The sequence below is a fragment of the Budorcas taxicolor genome, chromosome 5, assembly GCF_023091745.1.
Source record: "Budorcas taxicolor isolate Tak-1 chromosome 5, Takin1.1, whole genome shotgun sequence".
Lineage (NCBI taxonomy): Eukaryota > Metazoa > Chordata > Mammalia > Artiodactyla > Bovidae > Budorcas > Budorcas taxicolor.
The window spans coordinates 162899858-162926023 of NC_068914.1; the positions used below are offsets into that span (position 1 = coordinate 162899858).

Here is a 26166-nt window from a genome sequence, read left to right on the forward strand (position 1 = left end):
GCGCCGCAGCCCCCGATGACGCGGCCCGCGTGCGCCCGCCCCGCCGCCGAGTTACCAGGAAGGCCCTGGCGGCCCGCCGCGCCAGCGCCGCCCGCCGCGCCAGCGCCGGATACCTCGCGGCCGCCCCGCTGGCCGCCCGGGGGCGGGGCCGGCGCGCGGAGACCGCGCCTGCGCGGCCGAAGCCCGGAGGTGGCTGCGCCTGCGCGGTCGGCCCGCGCAGGCCCGGGGGCGGGACTGCGCCTGCGCGGTCGGCCCATGCCGGCCCTGGGGGCGGGGCGACGCCTTGCAGTCGGCCCAGACCCGCCCCATCAGCCGCGCCTCGGCACCCAGAGCCGCTCGTCCGGCCGGGCCCCGGGGAGAGGCGGGCATGCGGGCACTGCGCCTGCGCGCGCCGGCCCCGCCCCCGGCCCCGCCCCGGCCGCGCGGGGCCCTGGGAGGGGTGCAGCGTCCGGCGGCTGCGGCGGCGGCGCGGGAGGGGCCGGGGGCGGACAAAGCCGAGGTCGATGAATGGGGCGCGTCCGCCTGCGCGGCCGTGGGGTCGCCGCGGTGAGTGCGCGGCTCGCGTTCCGGGCCGGCCGTCCAGGCGCGCCGTCGGGGCCGGGCCCGGGAGTCGGGGGCTGGAGGGCGAGGCCGGGGTCGGGCCGGGCGGGCGCGGGGTCGCCTGCGCAGGGCGGGGCGGGGGCGGCCTGCCGTCGCGGGGACCCCGCCCGGGCAGCGGCCTCGGCCTCGGCGTCCGGACGCCGCTCCAGCTGCGCGCCCCGCGGCCGCCGGCCCGGGTGACAGCGGGGCACCCGGGGCGCCTCTTCCGGCCGCGCGGCCGGCGGGGTGAGCGCGAGGCGGTGGGAGCGGGCGCGGACGCCGGGCCGGCCGCGGGGCGAGCACGGGGACAGGCGTGCCGGCCGGCGTGGGCTCTACGGCTGACCACGCGGCGAGCCCCGAGCCGCAGTCGCCCTGGGGCGGGGGTCACCGGCCAGCAGACAGGTGCCCGGTGAGTGTCCGTCCCGAGGGCCTCTGCCCTCCGCCACCGCCACGGATCGCCTTACATGCTGTGCCTTTCAGGTGTCCCGCAACCCCGGCACAGTATTTCATTTTCTGTGCGCTTCCAGGAAGGGACACCCGGGGCCTCGTTTACACGTCTCAGCGCACGAGACGCTGCTCCTCTCTGCACGCTTCTGATGCTTCTTGGTTACTGTGCGTGTTTCTGGATATGACATTCAAGTGTAAGTAGTGAAAGCCCGAATCAAGCTGCAGAGCAGAATTTCGATCGTTTTTCCAGTTGCGGCTTTGTTTTTTTTTTTTGACCCAAGTAATGACGGAGTCATTTATCTTTTTTTCTGTGACCCACACCATCCTGCTTGCTTAAGAGAATTGCCAGCCCCCTAGACTCTCCTTGCATTTTGAGTGACTGTTCATAGACACACATATATGCACCTCTCTGCAAGCAAACCCCTGCCCAGCTGGGCCATCAGGAGAAGCTTCTGTGGGCATTCTCAAGTTTGTGAAAAAGGGAAGTTATTTGTTTTGAAGTTGACTCTGATCAGATCAAGTCCGTAATTTTGAAAAACGCATCTCAGACTTGCATGACACCCGTTTGCATTCTTGTGACTTTTTATACTAACTTTTGACGTCTCCTCTACATCACGGTGTTAAAATTAGGAGAGGAGGAAGGATTTAGTTGGAGTTTTTAAAAAGCGCTCTGGACAAGCCAAATTGCAGTTATGACTTAATCTCCATGCAGAGTTATCTTGTGAGAGGAGACTCCTCTCACCAGCTCATACCCGGGGCCTGCCACGGGCTGTCTGTGCAGGGGTGCACGCTTCCTGTAATCCTTAAACAGATGGTATCTGCTTGTGGTGGTTTACATTTTCTCAGGAAAAGATGTGGCACAAGTTAAGAGAGTCTGTGAGTCTTCAGGAAGTTAACCTCCTGTATTGGAAGAAAGCACAGACTCTGAGTCCACATCGCCACACACGTGCTGTTCCTTCCTGACGTTTCAGGGCATGAAGAGTCTGCCCTGCTTTTTCACGTCACCACACACAGAAGGAGGTTCGTGAATGGCTCATGCTGTGCCAGGAGCGCTCCTGAAGCGCTGGGAAGGGTTTGAAGGGAACCGTTAGGGCCGTGGATTGAACCCTGCATCTGTGCAGAGGGGCCAAGGCAGCTGTGCTCAGGACGTGGTGAAGGGCGTGTGTGTTGTCTTTCAGATCCCTGCCTGGCGTGGAAGCTGGAGAGAGAGCAGACCTGGGCAGCGGCGCTGCGGGAGCACGAGGCGCTGTGACCGCGGTCAGTCTGTCCTTCCCGCCACTCTCGTCTGCGTGTCTCTGCCTGGCCTCAGCTCCTTCCTCCCAGCTCTGCTCTGACTCCCTCCTTCACTGTGAGCAGGGCAGGCACACTGGGGGCGCCTGCCAGGGTTGGCTGGGGCCCCTCTGACTGTCCCTCAGCAGCGTGGGGTCCTCCTAAGCTGCTCTGCACAAAGCATGAGAGGTGACCGCTTGATGTCTAATGTAAGCTGTAGGAGGCATCATCTCTGTTTACCGTTGGTGTCTTACTGAATTCAGCTGCACGGAGTCCTGCCCTGACCACCCTGCGGCCTCCCGTCAGTGTCCGGGTGGCAGCAGACTTCCTGTCAGGCAGCTTCCAGAGCCTCGGCCCCTTCCACTTCCCTGTCATTCCCTCCCTTCTCCCTCAGGCTACGGCACTGCCTGATTTTAATCACTCTGGAGTATTTAGATCACTTCTAGCTGTCTGATGTGTGCTTTTGGCAGCTGGTATCCTGGAAGGCACCGTTAGGAGTGAAAGCAAGCCCCTTCTTCTCCTTCCTCCTGTTTCCGAGGTGGAGGGCCCCGGGAGGGCTGGAGGTGCCTGCCTCCGCGCGAGCTTTCTCGCCTCTCTCCTCTCGCCTGGCGCTGTTCTACCTGCTGGGGCAGCGGTGCACGGTTGTGGTGAGGATGGGCAGAGAAGGCGGAGTGAGCTCTCCAAGGAAGAGCACAAGCAGCCGTGGGCAAGGGTGATGGGCAGTATGACAAGCGTGCTCTCGGAAGACCGCTTGGAGAGGAAAGGACCTTTGCGTCCCGCGCCGAGGGGCCTGGGGGAGGCGGAGCAGAGGCCCTGTGTGAGAAGCGGCAGTGAGCTGTGGAGCCTGGCCCCTGCTTTCGGGCCATCTCCTGTCGTAAGGCCCGTCCCTACCTTGCTCAGGTGTTCACCCTGCTTGGGTTCTGCTTTCCTTTGGGTGAAGGCCTTGCGGCAGCCGCCTGCCCCCACAGCGAGGTCTGCGCACCGCAGGAACCGGAGAGGCCGGGCCTGCTGCGGGGCGTCCCCTGCTGACCTGGCGCTGCCCGCGGGGGCTCCTCAGTCCGTGCAGCCCTGCCCAACCCGCCCCAAGCCCGCAGGTCTAAACGGAGGGCCCGTCCTCACTCAGGGCCCGGTGACTGAGCCTGCCCCGCGGTTGGCCTGCTGGGAGGGAGCAGCCCAGGGCACGTGCTGTTTGGAGCAGGAGCTCGGGTGCTGCCCGGTCGCACGTGGACACTTGAACCACGTCCAGCGGCGGCTCGCCACGGCAACCCATCAGACCTGTGGCTGGTGGGACCGCCTGCTGCCCCAGAGAAGCCGCTGGCACTCAGTGGAGCGCCCTCGAAGCCAGGGCGGAGCCAGCCCGGCAGCCCTGGTCCGCGACCCGGACGTCTCGTGGGGGACAGGGCCCATGGCCCTGCACGGAGCCGGGATGCCTACCGCGTCTCAAGGAGCTGGCCCCGGGCCTCTCGGTTCAGCCCCCGCAGGGCGCTCTGGCCTCCGTCCGGCTCTCGGGCTCCGTGCGGCCAGTCCTGGGTGGTGGCTCTGCACTGGAGGCGGCTGCTCCCCGGGAAGATGTTAGCCGTGGCTCTGCACCCTCAGCAGGTGCGGCTCACTCTCAGTGGGGACCAGATCTGCACTGGTGGCCTTGGTGGGAAGGCTGCCACATCCAAGGACGAGGCCGCCCGGCCATGGGGCGGCACTGGTGCCCGAGCTGTGCCCGGGAGCCCGGGGCTCGGGCTGCAGGCCGGCGTGCGTGTCCTGGAGGCTGGGGGGTAGGTTGGGAGCAGGTCCAGGTGCCGCTGCTCCAGCCCTGAGCTGGAGCGCTGGTGCACATCCCTTGTCCGTGCTTTCAGGCTCTGAGGGGGCAGCAGGGGCCGCAGCAGGTTGCTGCTGAGCACCCTTCTCTTCTCAGAAACGGCAGCCCAGCGATTCGCACTCGGCACGCCAACACCCTGCCTGCGAGGGCCCAGGTTCAGTCCCTGGTCAAGGACCCAAGGTCCTGCGAGCTGCATGCCGCCCCCTCCCCCAGCGGGAGAAAGGAGAGGCAGAGGGCCGTGCTCGCCCCGGCAGCGTGGCCGCGGAGGGAGTGAACGGTAGTCCTCACGGCGCTGAGCGGCTGAGCCGCAGTCCGGTTTCCCCACTCGGGACGTTGACTTTTTAAAGAGACGAGGCCGATTGTCTTGCAGAAACGTCCCTGTGTTCTGGGTCTGTTTGCCATTTGCTGCTTTGCCGTTGACAGTTCACCCTTGAACATCACGGCGGGCAGTTGGGGGCCGCCCTCCGCATGGTCGGCAGTCCGAAAATACGTTGCAGCTGGCCCCTGTGCCCCAGCGGCCCCCACCCGTGGGTGCCACCCGCCAGGGACCCAGCGTCTTCAGGTGGCGGTGCTGGGCCTCCTGTGCGCCGCCCTCAGACTGTCCTGTCGGGACGGGCCCCGCTCTGTCGGGCTGTGGCCCCTTCCCCTGCCTTTCACGTGTGTTTCCCTCACCCGTGACACTTGAGGAGGGCAGGACGCTGCGCCTTCTCCCCTCGTCACCCTTTTCCAGGGAGCAGTGGCTGCAGCATTCCCCCCCGTGGCAGGTATTTTCATTTCTCCTCTTGATCCTTGAGCATCAGTGCAGACTGGCAGATTGATCCGTTACATCATAGTCCACTGAAGTCTTCCGTCTCTGTTGTACGTTCAGACAGTCGTGACTGACCCGTGGGAGCCCCGCAGAGCCAACTCCTGGCGGCACGTCCTTTCTGCAGCCTCTCTCGTTCCCAGAGCTGCAGTCGCTCTTTCCGCAGAGCGCCGTGGCCCCCGTTGGTGCAGGAGGGTGTTGAGAAACCAGAGCCCAGGGGCCAGCTGTGTGCAGTGTGCTTGGTGTCACTGCCGCTTCAAGGGCTGGTCTAGTCTAGTCCACAGAGCTGGGAGGCGACTGTAAAACATCGAGAGTTCGTGCTGATGCTTTCAAGAGAAAGTTAAAGTTGCACAGTTTTACTTAATCTCTTTGCTTGTTTCTAATATCGTTTTCGTATCCTGAAAATTTTGATTCTCGATGGCATTGGCGCAGTCACATTGTTTTGTGTGTGCTAAAGTGTGTATGACACAGGTGAAATGAAAATATTACGCTGCTGCTGCTGCTAGTGAAATCACTCAGCGAAATTTGAGGTGTTCTTTTGTTTTCAGTACGTGTTCTGCTTCAGGCGCATGAAGTCCCGTGCGTTAAAGCCCCTTGCTGAGCATTCTGTTTGCAGTATGGTTGCTTATCTGATAGGCCTTTAGATTTCACGCTTGAAATGTTCTGCATTTTAATGTAGAGATAATCACACCGCTCAAAAGTCAGCGTTATATAAAAGATGCAATCAGCCAGCTCACTTGCATTCCTGTCTCCTCCACTCTTTACAGGCAGCCATCTTTATTTCTGCTTTATCCTGCAAAATAAGCGTGTAAGTTGCTTCAGTCGTGTACAACTCTTTGTGACCCCATGGACTGTAGCCCGCCAGGCTCCTCTGTCCATGGGATTTCCCAGTCAAGAATAGTGGAGTGGGTAGCCATACTGTCCTGCAGGGGATTTTCCCAATCCAGGGGTCACACCTGCGTCTCTTACGTCTTACGTCTCCTGCGTTGGTTGGCAGGTTCTTCACACCAGTGCCACCTGAGAAGTGTCAAAATAAGCTCTTCAGACAGACATTAATGTTTGCAGCTCACTTTGTTTTCCCTCCTGTCTTTTATCATAAAACGTAACAAGCGCCATTTACCCCATGTGTCTTGCTTTTTTTCCCATGGTCTGTGTATGTATTGGGCTTCCCTGGCAGCTCAGCTGGCAAAGAATCCACCCGCAATGCAGGAGACCTGGGTTTGATCCCTGGTTTGGGAAGATCCCTTGGAGAAGGGCATGGCAACCCACTCCAGTATCCTTGGCTAGAGAATCCCATGGACAGAGGAGCCCGGCTGGCTACAGTCCATAGGGTCGCAAGAGTTGGACGAGACTGAAGCGACTGGGATGCACGTATGTATCAGGCCTTACTGGCGGTGTGTGAGTGGTTTTGCAGCCTGGCTGTGGAACTGCAGCGCCTGGCCTGGGACAAGTGTTGCTGTGTGTCTGATGAGGTAGTCTTCAGAGTCTGTCCCTGGACATGGGGTTACTGGGTCCTTGGGTGAATGTGTCTTGGTAGGGGCTCCAGAGTCCTCACTGGGGTGCTGCCAAGTTTCGGGCCTTTCCCGCCCGGTTGGGTGAGATGACTTGAAGTTTTTTCCTTTAATCTGCTGCGTCTGCAGCCTGAGGAATGGAGATGCTCGTCGTGTGTTTTTGGTGGTGTGGCAGGCGAGGGCCTGCACGGAAGCTGGTCTCCGTGTTAGGGAGCCGCTGAGGCTGCGGCCACTGCAGGGCGGGGACTGGGGCGTGCACACGTGGGACCCTGTCTGACGGGCACTCCTGCATCACAGCAGCCTGGAAGGCGCTTTCTTTAATTCTCAAAATGGAGAATAACTGTATGTTCCCCAAGTCAGAACACACACCTGAACTGGGACTCTCCCATACACGGTATTCTAGCCCGTGGAAAGACCCTCTGGCCGGCTGCCTCTGCCTTTTGGCGCTTTGCTCTTGGAGCTGAAACGCGTGCAGTCGGTCTCAGCAGGCCTGGGCGCTGGGTCCGTCCTCTGCGCTCCTCTCCTCCCCCCTGTCTGTGCTCAGTTCAGGGGGCTGTGCGCCCTGCTGAGCAGAGCCCCACACTGCTCACCACCAGGTTCAGAGTGACCCTCTGGCTGTCGGGGGGCGGCTGCACGGCCCCACGCAGGGAGGCCTGCCGCGTCTGTCTAGGAGGAGGCTGTTCCACGCGCTGCCCGTGATCGCCCTGTTGGACCTCCGTGTTGGCGATTTTCCTGTGGGCTAGTCCTTACTTGCTGGACATAGAGGCTGGACCGCGGGACAGCTGGTTCTGGGTGCCACCCAGGCGCCGTGACCAGGGGGCCCTCACCTTTCAAGCCAGAGGAGCATCTCCAGAGCTCTGGGACGGGTGGCCAAGCCCAGGTGGCTCCTCACACCCGTGTAGAATTACCCCAGTGCCTCAGATGCATGACCCGTCTGCAGTGTGAGAACTAAACCGCACCTCCTTTTTTGCCTTTCTAAACATTTGGTGCGAAAATAGTAGAAAAAGTAGTAGGAAGCTGCTCGAGCCAGTGGCAGCGTTTTCCCTGAAACAGACACTTCAGGGCTCCCTTGGCGGTCCATGGTCGGGCTTTGCGTCCACTGCAGGGCCGTGAGTCCAGTCCCTGGTCAGGGAACCGAGATCCCCATGCGGGCAAAAGGAAAAAAGTAGACCCGTCCCACCTACGATGTTGAGCTAGTGTGTAGAGAACTGGTCCAGCGGTAGAGGAAGACAAACCGGAAGGCGGCGGGCTCCCCTGACAGCCCCATCCCGGGCGCGTGCTGGCGTAACCCCTGGCACAGGCCCTGGGGACTGGCCAGGGCAGTGCCCGCTGGCGGCACCGCGGTCCCGTGAGTCTTCCCTGCTCTTGGTCTCCTCGGGGTGGGTGGTGGGATCGGGTTGCTCTCTGGGGAGACTGCTTCCGGCAGGTGTGTGGCCCCCTCGGGAGGCGCCTCGTGTGTGACCCCCCTCCCGGCACTTTCCCCAGGGGTGCACCCAGTCTGGGCGTTAATCAGCGCCCGTATGAGGTGGAGCCGTTCGGCTGAGTCCCTGCGTCTCTGCTCGCGAGCTGGACGTGGAGTGGGAGCCCTGCCCTGGCTCTCTGGTGCTGTAGCAGATGTCAGGAGCTGAGGGTGAGCTTCCCTGTCACTTCTCAAAGTAGTGAATCATTTGCCTTCCTATCATCCTCCAGAGGTGACCGATTGAGGATTTTATTGGGGATTATGCATTAATAGACTTAAACATTTGATGAGTTTTGATGTATAATGCTGACCCTTATTTACGTTCAGATCATCTCATTTTTGGACAGGGGGAGCCCTTGAGGTTGATGCCTGGATCCTTCCTGTACTGTCCTCGTCCACTCGCAAAGGTCCTGGCTCCCTGGGTCCCCAGAGCGTCCTCGGCTCATTTTGTGGTCTTCCCGCCCCTGGACCTGTGATCCTTGGGAACCTCGGCTCCGTTAGTGGGAGACGTGTTTGAGAGCTGTAGTCTGGAGGTCGCGGGGGTCGCTCCTCTCAGGACTTTGCACCGAGCAGAGCTGGGTGGGTCCCACTCCCAGGACTGCAGGACGAGTGTCTGGCCTTCCCGGTCTGCCTCTGCAAGGACGAGGGGGACCGGAGCCCGCCTCCCCATCTCTGCACGTGGCCCTGTCCTTGCTGAAGGCAGCCCAGTGTCTGGCCCAGGGACCCGCGTGTCGTCCAGCCCCCTCCCTCGGCTCAGGGCCGACGCTGCAGCTGCGCAGCGCCCACCTGCTCTCCCGGGACGCTCGCTCAGTGCGCCCTGCAGGGAGACGCATGAGCACTCCCCTCTCCACTCGACTTCTCAGGAAGGCCTCAAGGAAAGATACCACCTGGATTCTGGCTTGTTGGTAACAGTTTCTCTGCGTCCTTGTACTTGATGTCCGGTTGACTGGAGGTGAAAGGCTTGGCTCATGTGTTTTTTCCTTGAATGTGGTAAACATGTTAGTCTGCTGTCTTACAGCGTGAAACGTTGCTGTCAGACTCGTGACAGGCCGCTTTCCCTTGCAGATGATGTGGTTTTTGCCTGTGGCCTTCTTCTCACTCCGGTGGCTTTCCTGGGATATGCCTGTGTGCCCGCTATGACGGGCGGACGGCCCCCGCCCTGCAGCTCACTCCCCTGTCTCTGCAGTAGCTTTCCTTGTGTGCTGAGCTCCATGCTCGGCTGTGCCGGTCTCTGTTCCTGCGCAGGCCTTTCTCTCGTTGCTGTGAGCAGGCGCCGCTCTAGTGGCGTGCAGGCTTCTCGCCGCAGTGCCTTCTCTCGTCGCGGAGCACGTGCTCTGGAGTTCGTGGACTCGGGAGTTGCAGTTCCCGGGCTCTAGACACCGGCTCCGGTGCATGCGCTTAGCTGCCCTGTGGCATGCGGAATCTTCCTGGATCGGGGATGAAGCCGGCGTCCCTGCATTGGCAGGAGGGTTCTTCACTGCGTAGCCACCAGGGAAGCCCAGGATGTTCTTTCAGTACACCTTTTTATTTCAGAGTGTTTGGAGAAACACCTTGGTTATACACATGTTGGATTTTCTTTACCTAAGTTTTAAATTGGTCAGCTTCTTCTGAGTCTTTTTTTTAATCCGTTTATTTCTTTTTCATTAAAACTTTTTCTTTCCTAAATTCTTCTGTTGACCTTACGCAATCCTCTGTGGAGCTTACTTGTTCTTTTGTTGCTTTTAACTTAGTCTTTATTCTAAAATGACATTTTACTTTCATCTGTAACAGTTTCTTAGGGTCTGTGACCTCATCTCAGTGTTTTTCTGTCTTGATTTATTTCGTTCTTTTGTATTGTTTCCTTAACGTTGTTAGCTTCTTTTGAAATAAGTTACTCAATTTCACTTAATCTGTGCTTATGTTTTTCTAGTGTGCTTTCATTATCTATAGAGATGTTTTTCCGTCTTCATTACCTTTTCTCTTATCCTTATGTAGGATTTAATCTTAACCCTTTTCTGTTTATTGTATCAGTTTTCTCCCACAGACTTGGTGGTTGAAGACAGCATACATGTGGAGGCCAGCAGTCTGAGCTCGGAGCCCTGGGCTTCAGCCATGGTGCTGCCAGGCTGCCCTCCTGGCGGCCTGGCAGAGGGTGGCTCCTCGCCCTTCACTCCCAGAGGCCCCTGCGTCCCTGCGTGTGGGCCCGCCCTCCATCTTCAAAGCCAGCGACAATGCGCCTCTCGCTGTCCACAGTCATACTTTCCTGTCTCTCCTCTGCCTCTGTCTTTCACTTTTGAAGACCCTTGTGACAGCACTGGGTCTCCCCAGATAGTCCAGGGTTCAGTTCAGTTCAGTCGCTCAGTTGTGTCCGACTCTCTGCGACCCCATGAACTGCAGCACGCCAGGCCTCCCTGTCCATCACCAACTCCCAGAGCTTACTCAAACTCATGTCCATGGAGTCAGTGATGCCATCCAACCATCTCATCCTCTGTCGTCCCCTTCTCCCCCCGCCTTCAATCTTTGCCAGTATCAGGGTCTTTTCAAATGAGTCAGCTCTTCCCATCAGGTGGCCAAAGTATTGGAGCTTCAGCTTCAGCATCAGTCCTTCCAATGAATATGCAGGACTGATTTCCTTTAGGATGGACTGGTTGGATCTCCTTGCAGTTCAAGGGACTCCCAAGAGTCTTCTCCGACACCACAGTTCAAAGGCATCAATTTTTCGGCGCTCAGCTTTCTTTATAGTCCAACTCTCACATCGATACATGACTGCTGGAAAAACCATAGCCTTGACTAGATGGACCTTTGTTGGCAAAATAATGTCTCTGCTGTTTGATATGCTGTCTAGGTTGGTCATAACTTTTCCTCCAAGGAGTAAGCATGTTTCAATTTCATGGCTGCAGTCACCATCTGCAGTGATTTTAGAGCCCCCCAAAATAAAGTCTGTCACTGTTTCCATTGTTTCCCCATCTGTTTGGCATGAAGTGATGGGACTGGATGCCATGATGTTCGTTTTCTGAATGTTGAGTTTCAAGCCAACTTTTTCACTCTCCTCTTTCACTTTCCTCAAGAGGCTCTTTAGTTCTTTGCTTTCTGCCATAATGGTGGTGTCATCTGCATATCTGAAGTTATTGATATTTCTCCCGGCAATCTTGATTCCAGCTTATGCTTCATCCAGCCCAGCGTTTCTCATGATGTGCTCTGCATATAAGTTAAATAAGCAGGGTGACAATATACAGCCTTGACGTACTCCTTTCCCAATTTGGAACCAGTCTGTTGTTCCATGTCCAGTTCTAACTTGCTTCTTGACCTGCATACAGATTTCTCAAGAGGCAGGTCAGGTGGTCTGGTATTCCCATCTCTTTCAGAATTTTCCACAGTTTATTGTGACCCACACAGTCAAAGGCTTTGGCATAGTCAATAAAGCAGAATGGATGTTTTTCTGGAACTCTCTTGCTTTTTTGATGACCCAATGGATACTGGAAATTTGATCTCTGGTTCCTCTGCCTTTTCTAAATCCCACTTGAACATCTGTAAGTTCACAGTTCTCGTATTGTTGAAGCCTGGCTTGGAGAATTTTGAACATTACTTTGCTAGCATGTGAGATGAGTGCCGTTGTGTGGTAGTTTCAGCATTCTTTGGCATTGCCTTTCTTTGGGATTCGAATGAAAACTGACGTTTTCCAGTCCTGTGGCCACTGCTGAGTTTTCCAAATTTGCTGACATGTTGAGTGCAGCACTTTCACAGCATCATCTGTTAGGATTTGAAACAGCTCAACTGGAATTCCATCACCTCCAGTAGCTTTGTTCGTAGTGATGCTTCCTAAGTCCCATTGACATCACATTCCAGGATGTCTGGCTCTAGGTGAGTGATCATACCATCGTGGTTATCTGGGTCATGAAGCTCTTTTTTGTACAGTTCTTCTGTGTATTCTTGCCATCTCTTCTTAATATCTTCTGCTTCTATTAGGTCCAGACCATTTCTGTCCTTAAGTGTACCCATCTTTGCATGAAATGTTCCCTTGGTATCTCTAATTTTCTTGAAGAGATCTCTAGTCTTTCCCATTCTATTGTTTTCCTTTATTTCTTTGCATTGATCTCTGAGGAAGTGTTTCTTCTTTTTTTTTTTTGAGGAAGTGTTTCTTATCTCTCCTTGCTATTTGGATCTCTGCATTCAAATGGGTATATCTTTCCTTTTCTCCTTTGTGTTTAGCTCCCCTTCTTTTCACAGCTATTTGTAAGGCCTCCTCAGACAGCCATTTTGTCTTTTCATTTCTTTTCCATGGGGATGGTCTTTATCACTGCCTTCTGTACAATGTCACGAACCCCTGTCCATAGTTCATCAGGCACTCTGTCTATCAGATCTAGTCCGTTGAATCTATTTGTCACTTCCACTGTATAATCGTAAGGGATTTGATTTAGGTCAGACCTGAATGGTCTAGTGGTTTTCCCTACTTTCTTCAAGTCTGAATTTTGCAATAAGGAGTTTCTGAGCCACAGTCAGCTCCCAGTCTTGTTTTTGCTGACTGCATAGAGCTTCTCCATCTTTGGCTGCAAAGAATATAATCAGTCTGATTGCCGTGTTGACCGTCCGGTGATGTCCATGTGTAGAATCTTCTCTTGTGTTGTTGGAAGAGGGTGTTTGCTATGACCAGTGTGTTCTCTTGGCAAAACTCTATTAGTCTTTGCCCTGCTTCATTCCGCATTCCAAGGCCAAATTTGCCTGTTACTCCAGGTGTTTCTTGACTTCCTACTTTTGCATTCCAGTCCCCTATAATGAAAAGGACAGCTTTTTTGGGTGTGTGTTCTAAAAGGTCTTGTAGGTCTTCATAGAACCGTTCAACTTCAGCTTCTTCAGCGTTACCGGTCACAGACCTGGATTACTGTGATACTGAGAGGTTTGCCTTGGAAACGAGCAGAGATCATTTTGTCCTTGTGATCACGCGGACCACGGCCTCGTGTAGCTCAGTGAGTTTTCCGTTCTTGCGTTGCCGGGGCCGGAAGCGGAGCCCAGCGGGTCCTCGCGCTCCGCTGCGCGCCGTCCCGGTCCTGCTGTTCCCGCGTGCTGCTGAGTCCTGGGTGGCGCTTCTCTGCCGCCGGGACATCGCTTTGCCGTTGCTTCAGCTGAAGCCGCCTGGCGACACACTCTGTGTGTGGTTTCGCCAGCGGTGTTTTCATCGCATATTCGTTCTTGTAGGAATTTCTTTAATGAGAGTAGAATCCTGGTTTGGCTTTCTCTCTTTCCCACCGCAACTCCGAAGGTGCACTTCTTCTGTCCCATGGTTGACACTGCTTCTCTTGAGGAGTCGGTCCTGTGTCTCATTGCTTTTTCTTGAAGCAGTTCCTGGGGCTGTGTTGCAGTGTGTGTGAGGAAGATGAGCATAATGAGCCCGTGCGCTCATCCCCTGGTTTTCACAGACAGACAGACAGACGCGTGGCCATTCCAGCTCTGGGTGCCCCCTCGGTTACTTCAAAGCAGATACGAGAAGTCGTGTTTCATCTAGACGTTCTCCAGTTAGTGTCTCGGAAAGACGGGATTCTTTAAACAGTCTCACCCACAGTATCTTTCTACCTTAATAAACTTAGAATTGCTTCCTGTCCAGTGTTCACTCAGTGCCCAGGCCCCCTGCCTCGCCTGCGGGTGCGCTTGCGTGGCTTGCCCGCTCACACTGGGATGCAAGCAGTCTGTTAGAGAAGCTGGGTCATCAGTCCTGCTGCAGAAGCCCGTGGTCTGGATTCTCTGTACCCGCTGGCGGTGCTGAGCTGGGTTCCTCCACCCCTCCTCACTTTTATCTCTGTGCTTTTTCCTATTTTTAGCGCTTTCTTTTTCTCTTTAAATCTTGCCTGGGGTTTGTAGGGGTTCTTGAATCTGTGGTCTGAAGTCTGATCAGAACTGCGCTTTTCTTGTTGCGCTTTCTCTTCTCATTCGTTTCCGTTTCGGCACGTCGGAGCATGTTAGACGGCAGGCCCTGGCTCCTGCGTCCCGCGCATCCCGGCTTGCGCCGCCTCGCCCCAGACTCTGCCTCGCCCCACCCCCGCAGCCGCGAGCCGGGCCTCCTGGCGACTGCCTCCCGGGCGAGTTTACGGGGGCAGACTGTAGGTTCCTCGTGTGCGTGAGTGTCCCGGTAGCTGTCTCTCTCTGGCGTCACTGAGTGTGGTCCTCCCCAGGTCCACCCACGGCGCTGTGTCTGCAGCCACAGCCCTTCCTGCACGCGGGTCTTCTGTGCACCGCCTCCAGCGCTCCAGGAGCAGCAGCCTGTTTGCCCCGAGCGCCCCAGACACGTTTCTCAGCCTCTCTGTGCCCGTGCCCTTTGGTGTAGAAGGAGACACGTCACAGTGAACCTTCCATGAAAGACTGTCTCGTGGCTTAAGTGAGACCACACAGGCTGAGCAGGTGAAAGAGGGCCCGCAGGAAGCAGTCCAGGCCGTCATCCCAGGGTCTTGCCCCAGGAATCTTCGGAGAGCCTCAGGGTCAACCGAGAATGGGACGTTTGCCTCGAAGGGAGATGAGCTGGTTCCTCAGACCAGAGAGGAGCGGGCAAGGTCGTCCAGGACGGAGGCGAGCTCGAGGCAGCCGAGCTTGCCCTGCGGCCTTCCTAGGACAGCACCTTTCCGTGGAGGCCTGGAGACCTCTGTCGCACAGACGCCCGTGGCTTGCCCTTCTGCCTTGCGGGCGTCCTCGTCAGGAGCAGGAGCAGAGACGACACTAAACGCCTCTCTTCACCCGGTGGCCATATGGTTTTCCTCCTTGCTTTCTGTTGATTTTTTAATATTAAATCAAAAGTCCTCCTGATACAGCCCACTTACTCATGGAATATTATCTTCAGTGTAGCGCTGAATTTGATTTGTTACATTTTTAAGAGCTCGCTACATTTCTTAGGGTTCTTCCTGATCCTAGGGACATGACTTGGATTCTTTTCCTGTTACACCTCTTCCGGTCTTGTTGTCAGGGCAGCTCTACCTTGTTAGAACAGTTGGGGAGTATTTCGTCGTCTTTTTCCGGAAGAGTGTGTTTCACCAGTAATTTTTTTTTTTCTCTTAAGTTTGGTGACATTCACCCGTGGAACCATCTTGACCTGGAATTTTAAGAGAAGGGACTAGGCAGAGGGCTGTTCAGGCTTCAGTGTGAGGCAGACGTCGCGACTGCTACACGACAGAGACCCTGTGTCTTCAGTGGCTCTCTGTCGTAAGTGTCTTTTCGGGATTTACCCGTTTCACCTGAGCTGCTGAATTTATCATCATAAAGGTGCTCGGCTGTCTCCTTACCGTCTTTTTGTGTCTGTAGGGTCTTTGGTGGTAATGCCCACTTCTGTTTTTGCTGTTGGTAGCTTCTGTCTTTTCCATTTTTTTCTCTTATTAATCAGTGTAGAATTTTGCCAATTTTTTTGATCTGTCCAAAAAACCGGTGTTTGGATTCACTGATTTCCACCCCCTGCCACCTCTTCCCCACTTCCCCCCCCCCCAGTTTAATTGATTTCAAATCTTTTCTTGTTTTCTTCACTTTATTTGCTTCGGGATTAAATTTGCTGTACTTTTCCTTGGGACGTTTTTCTTTACCCCTTGGCTTCGTACATATAGAAGTGTTACTTACTTAAAGATACTTTGGATTGTTCCAGACATCTTTCTGATGTTGATTTCTCGTTCAGTTCCCTTTCAGAGACCATTCTTTGACTCCAGGTCTTATGAATTTATTGGGATTTGCTTACTGTCCAGAGAGCAGTCTGTCTTGACGAGCACTCTGGCCGCCTGTAAGCGACACACGTTCCGTTTGTTTGGACTGCTCCATAAATGTCATTGAGGCCGGGTTTGATGGTAATGTTTTCAAACCGTCTGCTGTCTTTACTGACTTTCTGTCCGCTTGTTCAGGTAACTGTGAGTACGGATGTGAGAGCCCACCCCCACTCCAGGCCCGCAGGGTCCGCTCCCTGCACGTGGGAGGTCCCCGTGGCCCACTGTGCTCGCGCGCCCCGCCGGCGTGCCCGGGTTGGGCTTAGCACGCTGCAGCCTCCTTTTTGCTGAGAGCCTCTCTCTGTCTTCACGCGTAGCGTGTTTCTGTAGGCGGCGTGGAGTTAGCCTGCCCGTTGCCCTAGTCTGCCAGTCCCTGCGCTTCCTGAGCTGCCGCCGCACGGCCTGTGAGCAGAGGCGCTGTCCGTGTCCCCCCGGCTCTGTGCGCAGAGTGCTTCGCGTCTGGCAGCCCCCGCCGGCTGTTGTCCGGCACCAGCTCACTGTCCTTCCGTCCGCTCCGGACACCGCTGCCTGGAGTCGTGCTCAGAGCAACGGGGTCCAGGTGGCCCAGAGACCACTCCCACTCACAGCAGCCCTGCTGTCACCTGTGTTTTTGACTGAGAGGCTTCAAAGCCGAGGTTCCTGCAATAAAGTGCCGAGGCGGCTGCCACAGCAAGGACGCACTTATTCACATTTACAGGTTTATTATGTGGAAAGGGGCTTCCTTCATAGCTCAGATGGTAAAGTGTCTGCCTGCGGTGCAGGAGACGAGGGTTCGATCCCTGGGTCGGGAAGATCCCTTGGGAAAGGAAATGGCAACCCACTCCAGTGTCCTTGCCTGGAGAATCCCATGGACAGAGGAGTCTGGCGGGCTACAGTCCATGGGCTTGCAAAGAGTCGGACACGACTGAGAGACTTTCACTATATGGAAAGGGACACAGATGAAAGGCCAGATGGGGACACACAGGCTCCTGAGTGCAGGGGCGTCTGTCCTCGTGGAGCTGGGGCGCATCACCCTCCAGACCCGTGGGTGTGTTCGCGAGCCTAGCCATTCCTCAAACCCCGAGCTGCTGGGGTTTTGTGATGTGGGCTTGAGGAGTATCAGCTCAGTCTCCAGGCCATCCTGGGGGCCGGGGGCTGAAAGTCGGTTTCTAACCGTGGCGTGGTCTCTCTGGTGATGAGCCTCCATCATTGCCTCACTAGAACGCAAGGTGTTGCTTGTCACTCAGGAGCTTCCGAGAGGCTCAGGAGCCCTGTGTCAGGAACTGGGGGCACAGGCCAGTAAACACGTGTGCCTCACACTCTCCCACCTTGAGCCGACTGCCATACAGTGAACCGCACTTACTTAAAGGGTAGAATTTGCTGAACAGACACGCACACACTTCCCTCGTGTTTATACACGTAAGCAGCTGCCGCGCAGAGGCACCTTCACACAGTGAGTCATCAACAGTTACAAAGGTGTTCTTTTGTTGAAAAGCATGATCTTTTCAACAAACGGTACTTGAGCTATTAGATATTCATATACAAAACAATGAATTTGAGTCTTTCAAAGATCTAAACATAAACACAGGAGAAAATCTTTCTTAGATACAGCTCCCAAAGCATAATCCATAAAAAAATTAATTGCTGGGGACTTCCCTGATGGTCTGAGGGTTAAGAGTCTGCCTTGCAGTGCAGGGAACTCGGCTTTGGTCCCTGGTCTGGGCCCTAAGGTCCCACGTGACGAGAAGCACCTGAGGCTGACAGCCGCAGCTCCAGGCCCCACACCACAGCCGAGTGTGCACCGAGTATGCACAGTGCCGGGGCGCGCGTGCTGCAGCCAAGACCCCACCTGCCAGATAAGTATACGTGAACAGATGCTTCACCAGTGGAGAGAAGCAAATGGCAAATAAGCACATAAAATGTTCAGTATTATCAGTCATTTAGGAGATATCTTGTTGTTTACTTGCTGAGTCATGTCTGACTCTTTGCAACCCTGTGGACTGTAACCCACCAGGCTCCTCTTTCCATGGGATTCTCCAGGCAAGAATACTGGAGAGGGTTGCCATGCCCTCCTCCAGGGGATCTTCCTGATCCAGGGATTGAACCAGGGGCTCCTGCATTTTCAAGCAGATTCTTTACCACTGAGCCAGCAGGGAAACCCACCTATTAATTAGAAGGGCTAAAATTGCAATGATGGACCTTCCCAAGTCTTGGTATCTTTTTTTTATTAAATTACTTTGGCTGTGCTGGGCCTCACCGCAGCACGCAGGCTTTCTCTGTCTTGGCGAGTAAGGGCGGCTCCTGTTGCAGTGAGTGGCTTCTCACTGCGGCGGCCTCTGTCATTGCAGACCACAGGCTCTGGACCCGTGGGCCTCAGTGGTTGCCGTGTGCAGGCTCAGGAGTTGTGGTGTGAGGACTTAGTTGCTCAGAGCCATGTGGGGTCTTCCTGGACCAGGGATCGAACCCATCCCCTGCATTGGCAGGCGGATTCTTTACCGCTGAGCCACCGTGGACATCCCGTGGTGCTTTCTCTCTGTGGTCTCTTTCTGACGCTTGGGGCTCGTAATAGCACGTGCATGTCACTCCCAGGTCCCTGGTTTACCCCTCTCCCCTGTCGCTTGCCTTTGGGGACCGTAAGTGTGTGTCTGTGTCTGTGAGTCTGTTTCTGTTTTGTAAATGAGTTTGTTGTCTTTTTTTTGGATTCTGCCTGTGATCGACACCACATTTCTGTCTGGCTCCCTCCACCTGGTCTGTTCCTGTCCAGGCCCATCTGTGTTGCCGCCGCAGCATTATTTTATCCCTCAGTGGCCACGTAGTCCTGCACACGTCGTGTCGCGCCTCCTTCACCCGCTCACCTGTCGACGGGGACTCAGGTTGCGTCCACGTGTTGGCCGTGGCTGCTGCGAGCACTGGGGTGCGTGTGTCCTTTCACATCGGTGCTTCCTCCAGACGTATGCCCGGGGGTGGGACTGCAGAGTCGTGTGGCAGCTGTCAGTGGTCTTTTAAGGAGCCTCCATATTGCTCTCCATAGTGGCTGCGCCAGCTTACTTCCCGCCAGCAGTGGGGCCGGGCTCCCTCTCCCCACACCCCCAGCCGTGGATCATTTGTAGGCTTTTGGATGATGGCCCTGTGACCAGCGTGAGGTCGTGTCATTTTCTATTTCTCTGATTATTAGTGATGTTGAGCATCTTTCCATGTGCCTTTTGGCCATCTGTATGTCTCCTTTGGGGAAACGTCTATTCAGAGGATATCTTCTTTCTTTTTTTTTTTACCATCACCAGGATTTTATTCTTAAATAAATGCTCAGCCTCAAGCCTGGTTAGGCAGACATCAGAAGAAGGCAGATCGCAGGCCCCTCATCCGTGGGAGCAGTGGGATGGCCCAGGGAGGCAGAGACTCTGAGAAGGTAAGCAGGGCGCTCGGGGCAGGAGAGGCCAACAGAGAGGGTGTTTCATCCTGTGACTGGGTTGTAAAGTCAAGGAGCAAGCTTTTCTGTTTCACCTGACCATTGGGGAATTTCTCTCACACATATAGAGGCTGACGTATCCATGACTCTGGATGTGAAATGTGAGCGGGTCCTTTGTCTTGCTTGGTTCCATCTGTTGTAGATGACGCAGAAGGAGCACCATGCTGTCGAGCCGCCAGCATTCCCGCGTCCGAGACCAGCAGGTCCACCCCGTGTGCGCGCGCGTCTGCACCGCGATGCGTTCAGCGGGAGAGCTTCAGGAGCGGCATGAAGCAACATGCCCGTGAGTTCGCCCGTCCGCCGCTCCGTCAGATTCATGATTAGCCATATTCATAAACATCCTCAGAGAGAGTTCTTCAGCCAGAACCGGATAGTTATGGTTAGTCATGGAGAGCCGCCGGGAGCCTCGTCCCCAAGGAGTAGGTGATTCGGAGAACACGAACTCGAAAATAGAGGAAGATGACTCCCAAACCCCTGATGACAGTGTGCAGAGAATGGACGTTGGAAGCGAGCTGGAGGACGGGAGGCAGGCGGGCCGCGGCCAGGAGCAGGCAGAGGGCGGCGGCGTGGGCTGCGCAGGCCAGCCCCCCGGGCGGCGCGCCTCCCCGGAGCCCGAGGACGACTACGGGGCGCTGCTGGCGCAGTACAGCAGCACCCTGTACAGCGTGGCCATGGAGGCCGTGACGCAGAGCCTGCTCGCCGGCCGCGGCCTGGGCTCCAGGAAGAAGTCCCCGGCCTGGAAGCACTTTTTCATCTCGCCGCGGGACAGCACCAAGGCCGTGTGCACCTACTGCATGAAGGAGTTCAGCCGCGGCAAGAACGAGAAGGACCTGAGCACCAGCTGCCTCATGCGGCACGTGCGCAGGGCGCACCCCAGCGCACTGGCAGCGGACCCCGCCTCGGCGCCGTGCCCCGCACCCGCGCCTGCCGACCCCGGGGCAGCCGCCAAGGGCCTGGCTCCCCCCCAGGCCATGGAGGACGCCGGCTCCGCGGTTCCTTCCGAAGAGGCCGCCTCCGACGCACTGGCCTCGGAGAGGTACGGCCGGGAGGAGGGCCCGGCGGGGCCGCCCCCGCACGCGCGCGCCCTGCGCTGCAGCGAGCCTGCCGAGAGCGGGGCGGAGAAGAACCTGTCCCTGCCGCGGAGCGGGTGCGGGTCCCGCCGGCGGTCGGCCGTCTGGAAGCACTTCTACCTGTCGCCCCTGGACAGCTCCAAGGCCGTGTGCATCCATTGCATGAACGAGTTCAGCCGCGGCAAGAACGGGAAGGACCTGGGCACCAGCTGCCTCATCAGGCACATGTGGCGGGCGCACCGCGCCATCGTGCTGCGGGAGAGCGGCGGCCCCGCTGCGCCTTCCCCCGGCCCCGCGCCGGCCCTGGGGCCCGCCGGGCCGCTGCCAGACGCGGAGTCCGGCCCCCTGCCGGTGTCTCCGGGGAGGGCGCTCCAGGACCCCGCCTCCGCAGCCTCCTCCCCCGACCGGCCGGCGGAGGAGCCGCACGCACTCTGGGGCCCCGGGGGCGCGGCGTCCCCCTCCTCCGACGCGGGCGAGGCCTCGTGGGGGTCATCTCCCGAGACGCAGCTGGGCGGCGCGCCGAGCCCTCGGCCGCGGGAGCCGGGCGCCGTGTTCCAGCAGAACAAGAAGGTGATGAAGAGGCTGAAGTCGGAGGTGTGGCACCACTTCTCGCTGGCGCCCACGGACAGCCTCAAGGCCCTGTGCAGGCACTGCGGCTGCGCCATCAGCCGGGGCAAGCGGGGCGACGTGGGCACCAGCTGCCTCATGCGGCACCTCTACAGGCGCCACCCCGAGGTGGCCGGGGCCCAGAAGGGCTTCCTGGGGGCTGGCCTGGCCAGCTCACCCTATGCCACCCTGGCTTCCGCTGAAATGTCCTCCTCCCGGTTGACCAGCCTGCCGACCGTGGTCACCAAAAACCATCAAGCTGCGTTTCCCGTCAACAGCAAGAAGACCTCCAAGCTGTGGAACCACTTCTCTACCTGCTCCGCAGACCCCACGAAGGTCGCCTGCCTGCACTGCGGCCGGACCATCAGCCGGGGCAAGAAGCCCACGAACCTGGGCACCAGCTGTCTCCTGCGGCACCTGCAGCGCTTCCACGGCGGCGTGCTGAAGCCCGAGGGCGCCCGGGCTGCCCCACCCTCCCCTCCTGGCGCCCAGGCACCCCTGGGCCCGCCGTCGGCAGGCGCCGCGGCCTCTGACGACGGCAGTGAGAAGTTTTACGATTCTCACCCCGTCGCTAAGAAAATCACGAGTCTCATTGCTGAGATGATTGCCCTTGACCTCCAGCCGTACTCACTGGTGGACAACGTTGGCTTCAACAGGCTGCTGGCATACTTGAAACCTCAGTACTCCCTGCCCCCACCGGCCTACTTCTCCCGGACGGCCATCCCGGGCATGTACGAGGACGTGAAGCACGTCATCATGGCACACCTGCAGGAAGCCGAGAGCGGCGTAGTCCACTTCACGTCGGGCATCTGGATGAGCAGCCAGACGCGGGAGTACCTGACCCTCACGGCCCACTGGGTCACCTTCGCGCCCGCGGCCCGGCCGCACTGTGAGGACCACCACTGCTCAGCGCTGCTGGACGTGTCGCAAGTGGACTGTGACTACAGCGGCAGCAGCATCCAGAAACAGCTGGAGTGTTGGTGGGAGGCCTGGGTGACGTCCTCCGGCCTGCAGGTGGGCATCACCGTCACTGACAACCCCAGCATCGGGAAGACGCTGAACGAGGGGGCGCGCTCCAGCGTGCCCTGCTTCAGCCACACTGTCAACCTCATCGTCAGCGAGGCCATCAAGAGCCAGAGAATGGTCCAGAACCTGCTGAGCACCGCCCGGAAGATCTGCGAGCGGGTGCAGCGCTCGCCCCGTGCCAAGGCCAAGCTGGCGGAGCTGCAGCGGGAGTACGGGCTGCCGCCCCACCACCTGCTGCAGGACGTGCCGTCCAAGTGGAGCACATCCTTCCACATGCTGGAGCGGCTGCTGGAGCAGAAGCGGGCGGTGAACGCACTGTCCGTCGAGTGTGACTTCCGGGAGCTGCTGAGCTGCGACCAGTGGGAGGTGATGCAGTCCGTGTGCCACGCCCTGAAGCCCTTCGCCACCGCCAGCCGGGAGATGAGTGCGCACGTGTCCACGCTGAGCCAGGTCATCCCCATGATCCACATCCTCACCCGCAGGGTAGAGATGCTGTTCCAGGAGACCATGGGCATTGACACCATGCTCCGCGCCCTCAGGGAGGCCATGGTGAGCCGCCTGTCGGCCACACTGCACGACCCCAGGTACGTGCTGGCCACCCTGCTGGACCCGCGCTACAAGGCCTCCCTGTTCTCCGAGGAGGAGGCTGAGCAGTGCAAGCAGGACTTGATCAGGGAGCTGGAGACGCTGGATCCTACCTCAGAGCCCGCGCCCGTCCCCAGCGGCTGCGAGCCGGGCTCCCCGCCCCGGGACTGCGCCGGCGAGGAGAGCCTCTGGGCGCTCATGGCCAAGCTGAAGAAGAGCGAGCGTGGAGGGCGGCCCAAGGTCCCCGAGGACATGGTGCTCGCCTACCTGGAGGAGGAGGTGCTGGAGCACAGCTGCAACCCGCTCGCCTACTGGAGCCTCAAGAGGGCCACCTGGCCCGGCCTCTCTGCCTTGGCCGTGCGCTTCCTGGGCTGCCCCCCAAGCATCGTCCCTTCTGAGCGGCTATTCAGCACGCCCCCTGAGAACGGCAGCTTCGGCCAGTCTAGGCTTCTAATGGAGCATTTTGAGAAACTCATCTTTCTGAAAGTGAATCTTCCCTTAATATGCTTCCAGTACTGAAGAGCCCACTGGAGCCACCCGGCGAGCACCGGCATCTGTCCAGGCTGGCGCTCGCCGCAGCCGGCCCTGCAGGACGGCAGGCCGGGCGCTCAGGTCCACGGCCGCGGGAGGGGCTGCCCGGCCCTCGCTGTCGCGGCCACACGTGCCTTAACCAGTCCTTCAGGCCAGGTACCATGGTGTGTGTTTTCAGAAGTCCACTAGAAGCAGCTTGCCTCGTCAATGATGAAATACGATGATTGGGTTTTCATTTGTAACTGTAAGGTTTTTTACAAGTTGGGGATCAGTAGTTTGTTTCAGTAGAATGGCAGAGGAGAGGTGAGCCGTTTTATTCCATAGGCTTCTTATTCGATTATGTAAAAATCAGATCAGGTACTGTATTTTAGTTAAAAATTGCTTTAATTGCAACAGAACAGCCTTTGTGGCTGTCAAATAAAACCTGTAAATAGGAGGTGGAGTTGAAGCCATCTTGACCGAGCAGTTTCTGACGGTGGCTGTACAGGGCGTTGAGGGGGACAGAGTGCTCTGGGAGGCAGCTGTCGACCACGACAGAGATGTGGCATCGGCGACAAGCCCGAGCTGACACATGACGAAGGGTCGGTCGCGCAGGGTTTCCGCAGAGAGCGAGCTCCCATTTCAGGGTCTGCCCTGGTGCCACGTGGGCGGTTAGCTTGGACACACCCCCACGTTCACAGTGTGCACGGTGGGGCCTGCTCTGTGGCCAGTGCGTGGCGTGACACGTTTACAGCCTCCTGTTGATGAATCTCTGAGCCTCTGACTCAGTGGCTCTACATCATGAAGCTGTCTTGAAATTTGTGCACTGACCCCCAAACTGATCCAATTACGTACACAGTTCTTTTTAGAAGAGGTGGCTTATTAACAGGGAGGAAGATTGCTATGTTATGGTTGTAAGAATAGCCTTAGGCGTTTAGATTTTCTTTTATAAAATAGGGAAGATTCAGCCATCAGTGGGGTGTTTAGGATCCCAAGGACATCAGAATGGATTATCAGTCATCAGGTTTTTTTTTTTTTAACAATAATATGTCTTCAAAGTTTTTGTCTCAGCGTCTAGAAAAGAATTCATTTTCTTATTTCAAACTGGTTAAATATTCTGGGTGAGACGAGTCACTGACTTGCCTGTGACCTTTTAGAAAAGTTGTTGTTTTGTTAAAATACTGTACTATTATTGATCTGAATTTGCATTGACTGTTTTTAGTGTATTTATAAATGGTGAACTCAGTTTCTGAAATTAAACTTTTTATTTGCAATTTTCTACTGCTGGAGGACACTGGCTTTTTATTCTTAGGATAATAAAACAATCCTACTCTTAGGGGCCAGCATGTACAGAAACTCCGCTCAACACAGCCTTTAAATCTTGGTTAGCCGCAGACGGGACCTGGGGGAAGTGCAAGAGTAATTCTTAAGCAGCATTTCTAATAGCGGCAGTGACGTCCGAGAACCTTCCAGGGCATGTGTTCCGAGCGGGCACTGCGACCCCCATGCTGCTGGCGGGAAGAGCAGCCAGTGTGGAGGGCCCCAGAGTTGGGACTGGGGCTGCGTGCGGTACAGCGGGCCCACTCCCGGGCGTTTTCCTGAAGCAGAAACACTCATTTGAAAAGACAGATGCGCCCCCGTGTTCACAGCAGGGCCACCAGAGTGCCCACCCACAGAGGAGCAGGCAAAGAAGACACGTGTGTGTTTATACAGTGGAAGCTTAGCTGTGAAAAAAGAAATCTTGTCATCACACCAGCATGGATGGACCTGGAGGGTATTATGCTCAGTGAAGTAAGTCAGAGAAAGACAAATACTGCATCATTCCATGTTTATGTGGAACCTAAAAACAGTGGACCGGGAACACTCACAGATACAGAGAGTACATGTAGTTTCCAGAAGGGAGAGGGTGAGGGCCGCGTGAAGGAGGTGCGGGAGGTGCAGGGGACAGGCCTCCACGCCGTGAGTCTGGGCCGCGACGCGGAGGGCACCTCAGCAGCAGCGCCGTGGAGGCGTGTGGTGGCACAGGGCACCTTGGCCTCATGCCATCGTGAATCACTGTGGTGTTTGCCCGTACCGTACGTCACCTGTACTTCCGTTAGGAAGACTCGAAATGAGAGAGGATCTGGGAAGACGGTGGAGTAGGAAGCCCCAGGAGTGCGTGTCCCTCCCAGACAGCAAGCGCCAGCAGGATCTGACTCGTGGGGGCTCTGGAGAACACGGGAGGCTGAGACTTCAGGGCACGACTGGGCTCTGGGTGGAGGAGATGGGGCACAGAGCGCGGAAGCAGCTGCGACGCAGCAGCTGTGCTTGCCTCCCGGAGCAGCTCACACAGCTGGCAGCAGCAGGCGCAGGGGAGGGGTCCTGTCCTCCAGATGCTGAGGCCCTGTGTGTGCTCTGACCACAGGTCACTGCGGCTGGTCTCCCAGGGGCGGGGCGGGGGGGGCAGCTGCCACTGTTGCTATGCTCCCCCTCCATTGCTACAACTCGCCACCCTCTCTGAAGTGACTCCTAAAGATTCCCACACATTACATAATTGCATATGTGGGAAGAATCTGAACGTGACTGTGCTCCTAGGAAAGGCTCAGGAAAGACTTAAGAATCCATTAAGTTTACACCTCAAACTGATCCTTGGCACAGACTGCCTACAATAATCAAAAGCAAAAGCACAAACCTGGGGGAAGAGAAGAATCTGATTTCTGGAGTTACCAGATTGTTCTATTAAAATGTCCAGTGCACAACATAAAAATCACAAGGCATACAAAAAAAAAAGTATGGTCCTCTCAGAGGGAAAAAGTGATACAACAGAGTCTGTCCCTGAAAAAGACCTGATGGTGAATATGCTAGACAAAGACTTCCAAACAGCAGCCTTAGAAATACCCGAAAACTAGAAAGTCACGGAGGAAGTCAGTAACGTGAACAAAAATGCAGATATCGGGACTTCACCTGGCGGCCCAGTAGCTAAGGCTCCACGGTCTCAATGCTGGAGGCCTGGGTTTAATCCCTGGTCAGGGGACTAGATCCCACGTGCCACAACCAAAGTTTGCACACAGATTTGGTAACCTCAATTAAACGGGCCAATTTCTTGAAAGACACAATCTGCCAAGAGTCACACAAGAAATAGACTATCTGAACAGGCCTATAGCAATTAAATTGAATCAAGAATTGATAATCTTCCCAAACAGAAAGCTCCAGGCCCAGATGAGTTCACTGCTGAATTGTATCAAACATTTAAGGAGAAATTACGTGAGTTCTCTACAGTCTCTTTCAGAGGACAGAAGCAGAGGGTTAGTGCCTAACACTTCCTATGAGGCCAGGATTACCGCAATACCTAAACCAGA

General features: G+C 56.6%; 1 protein-coding gene across 4 annotated transcripts; it reads left to right on the forward strand.

The window, feature by feature from the left end:
* The first annotated feature begins 443 nt into the window (after positions 1-443).
* On the forward strand, positions 444-24051 carry ZBED4 (zinc finger BED-type containing 4). Of its 4 annotated transcripts, none has more exons than XM_052640001.1 (5): positions 505-546; positions 1060-1220; positions 2205-2283; positions 18847-18971; positions 19174-24051. In XM_052640001.1, the coding sequence occupies exon 5, from the start codon at positions 19418-19420 to the stop codon at positions 22835-22837; it is 3420 nt and encodes a 1139-aa protein (XP_052495961.1). In that variant the 5' UTR covers positions 505-546; positions 1060-1220; positions 2205-2283; positions 18847-18971; positions 19174-19417; the 3' UTR covers positions 22838-24051. The 4 variants fall into 4 exon arrangements, 3 of the variants coding, with proteins under 3 accessions (XP_052495963.1, XP_052495961.1, XP_052495962.1); XM_052640002.1 differs by having other exon boundaries at positions 510-546; positions 1107-1220; XR_008199355.1 differs by lacking the exon at positions 505-546 and having other exon boundaries at positions 1107-1220; positions 19100-19189.
* The last annotated feature ends 2115 nt before the right edge of the window (positions 24052-26166 follow it).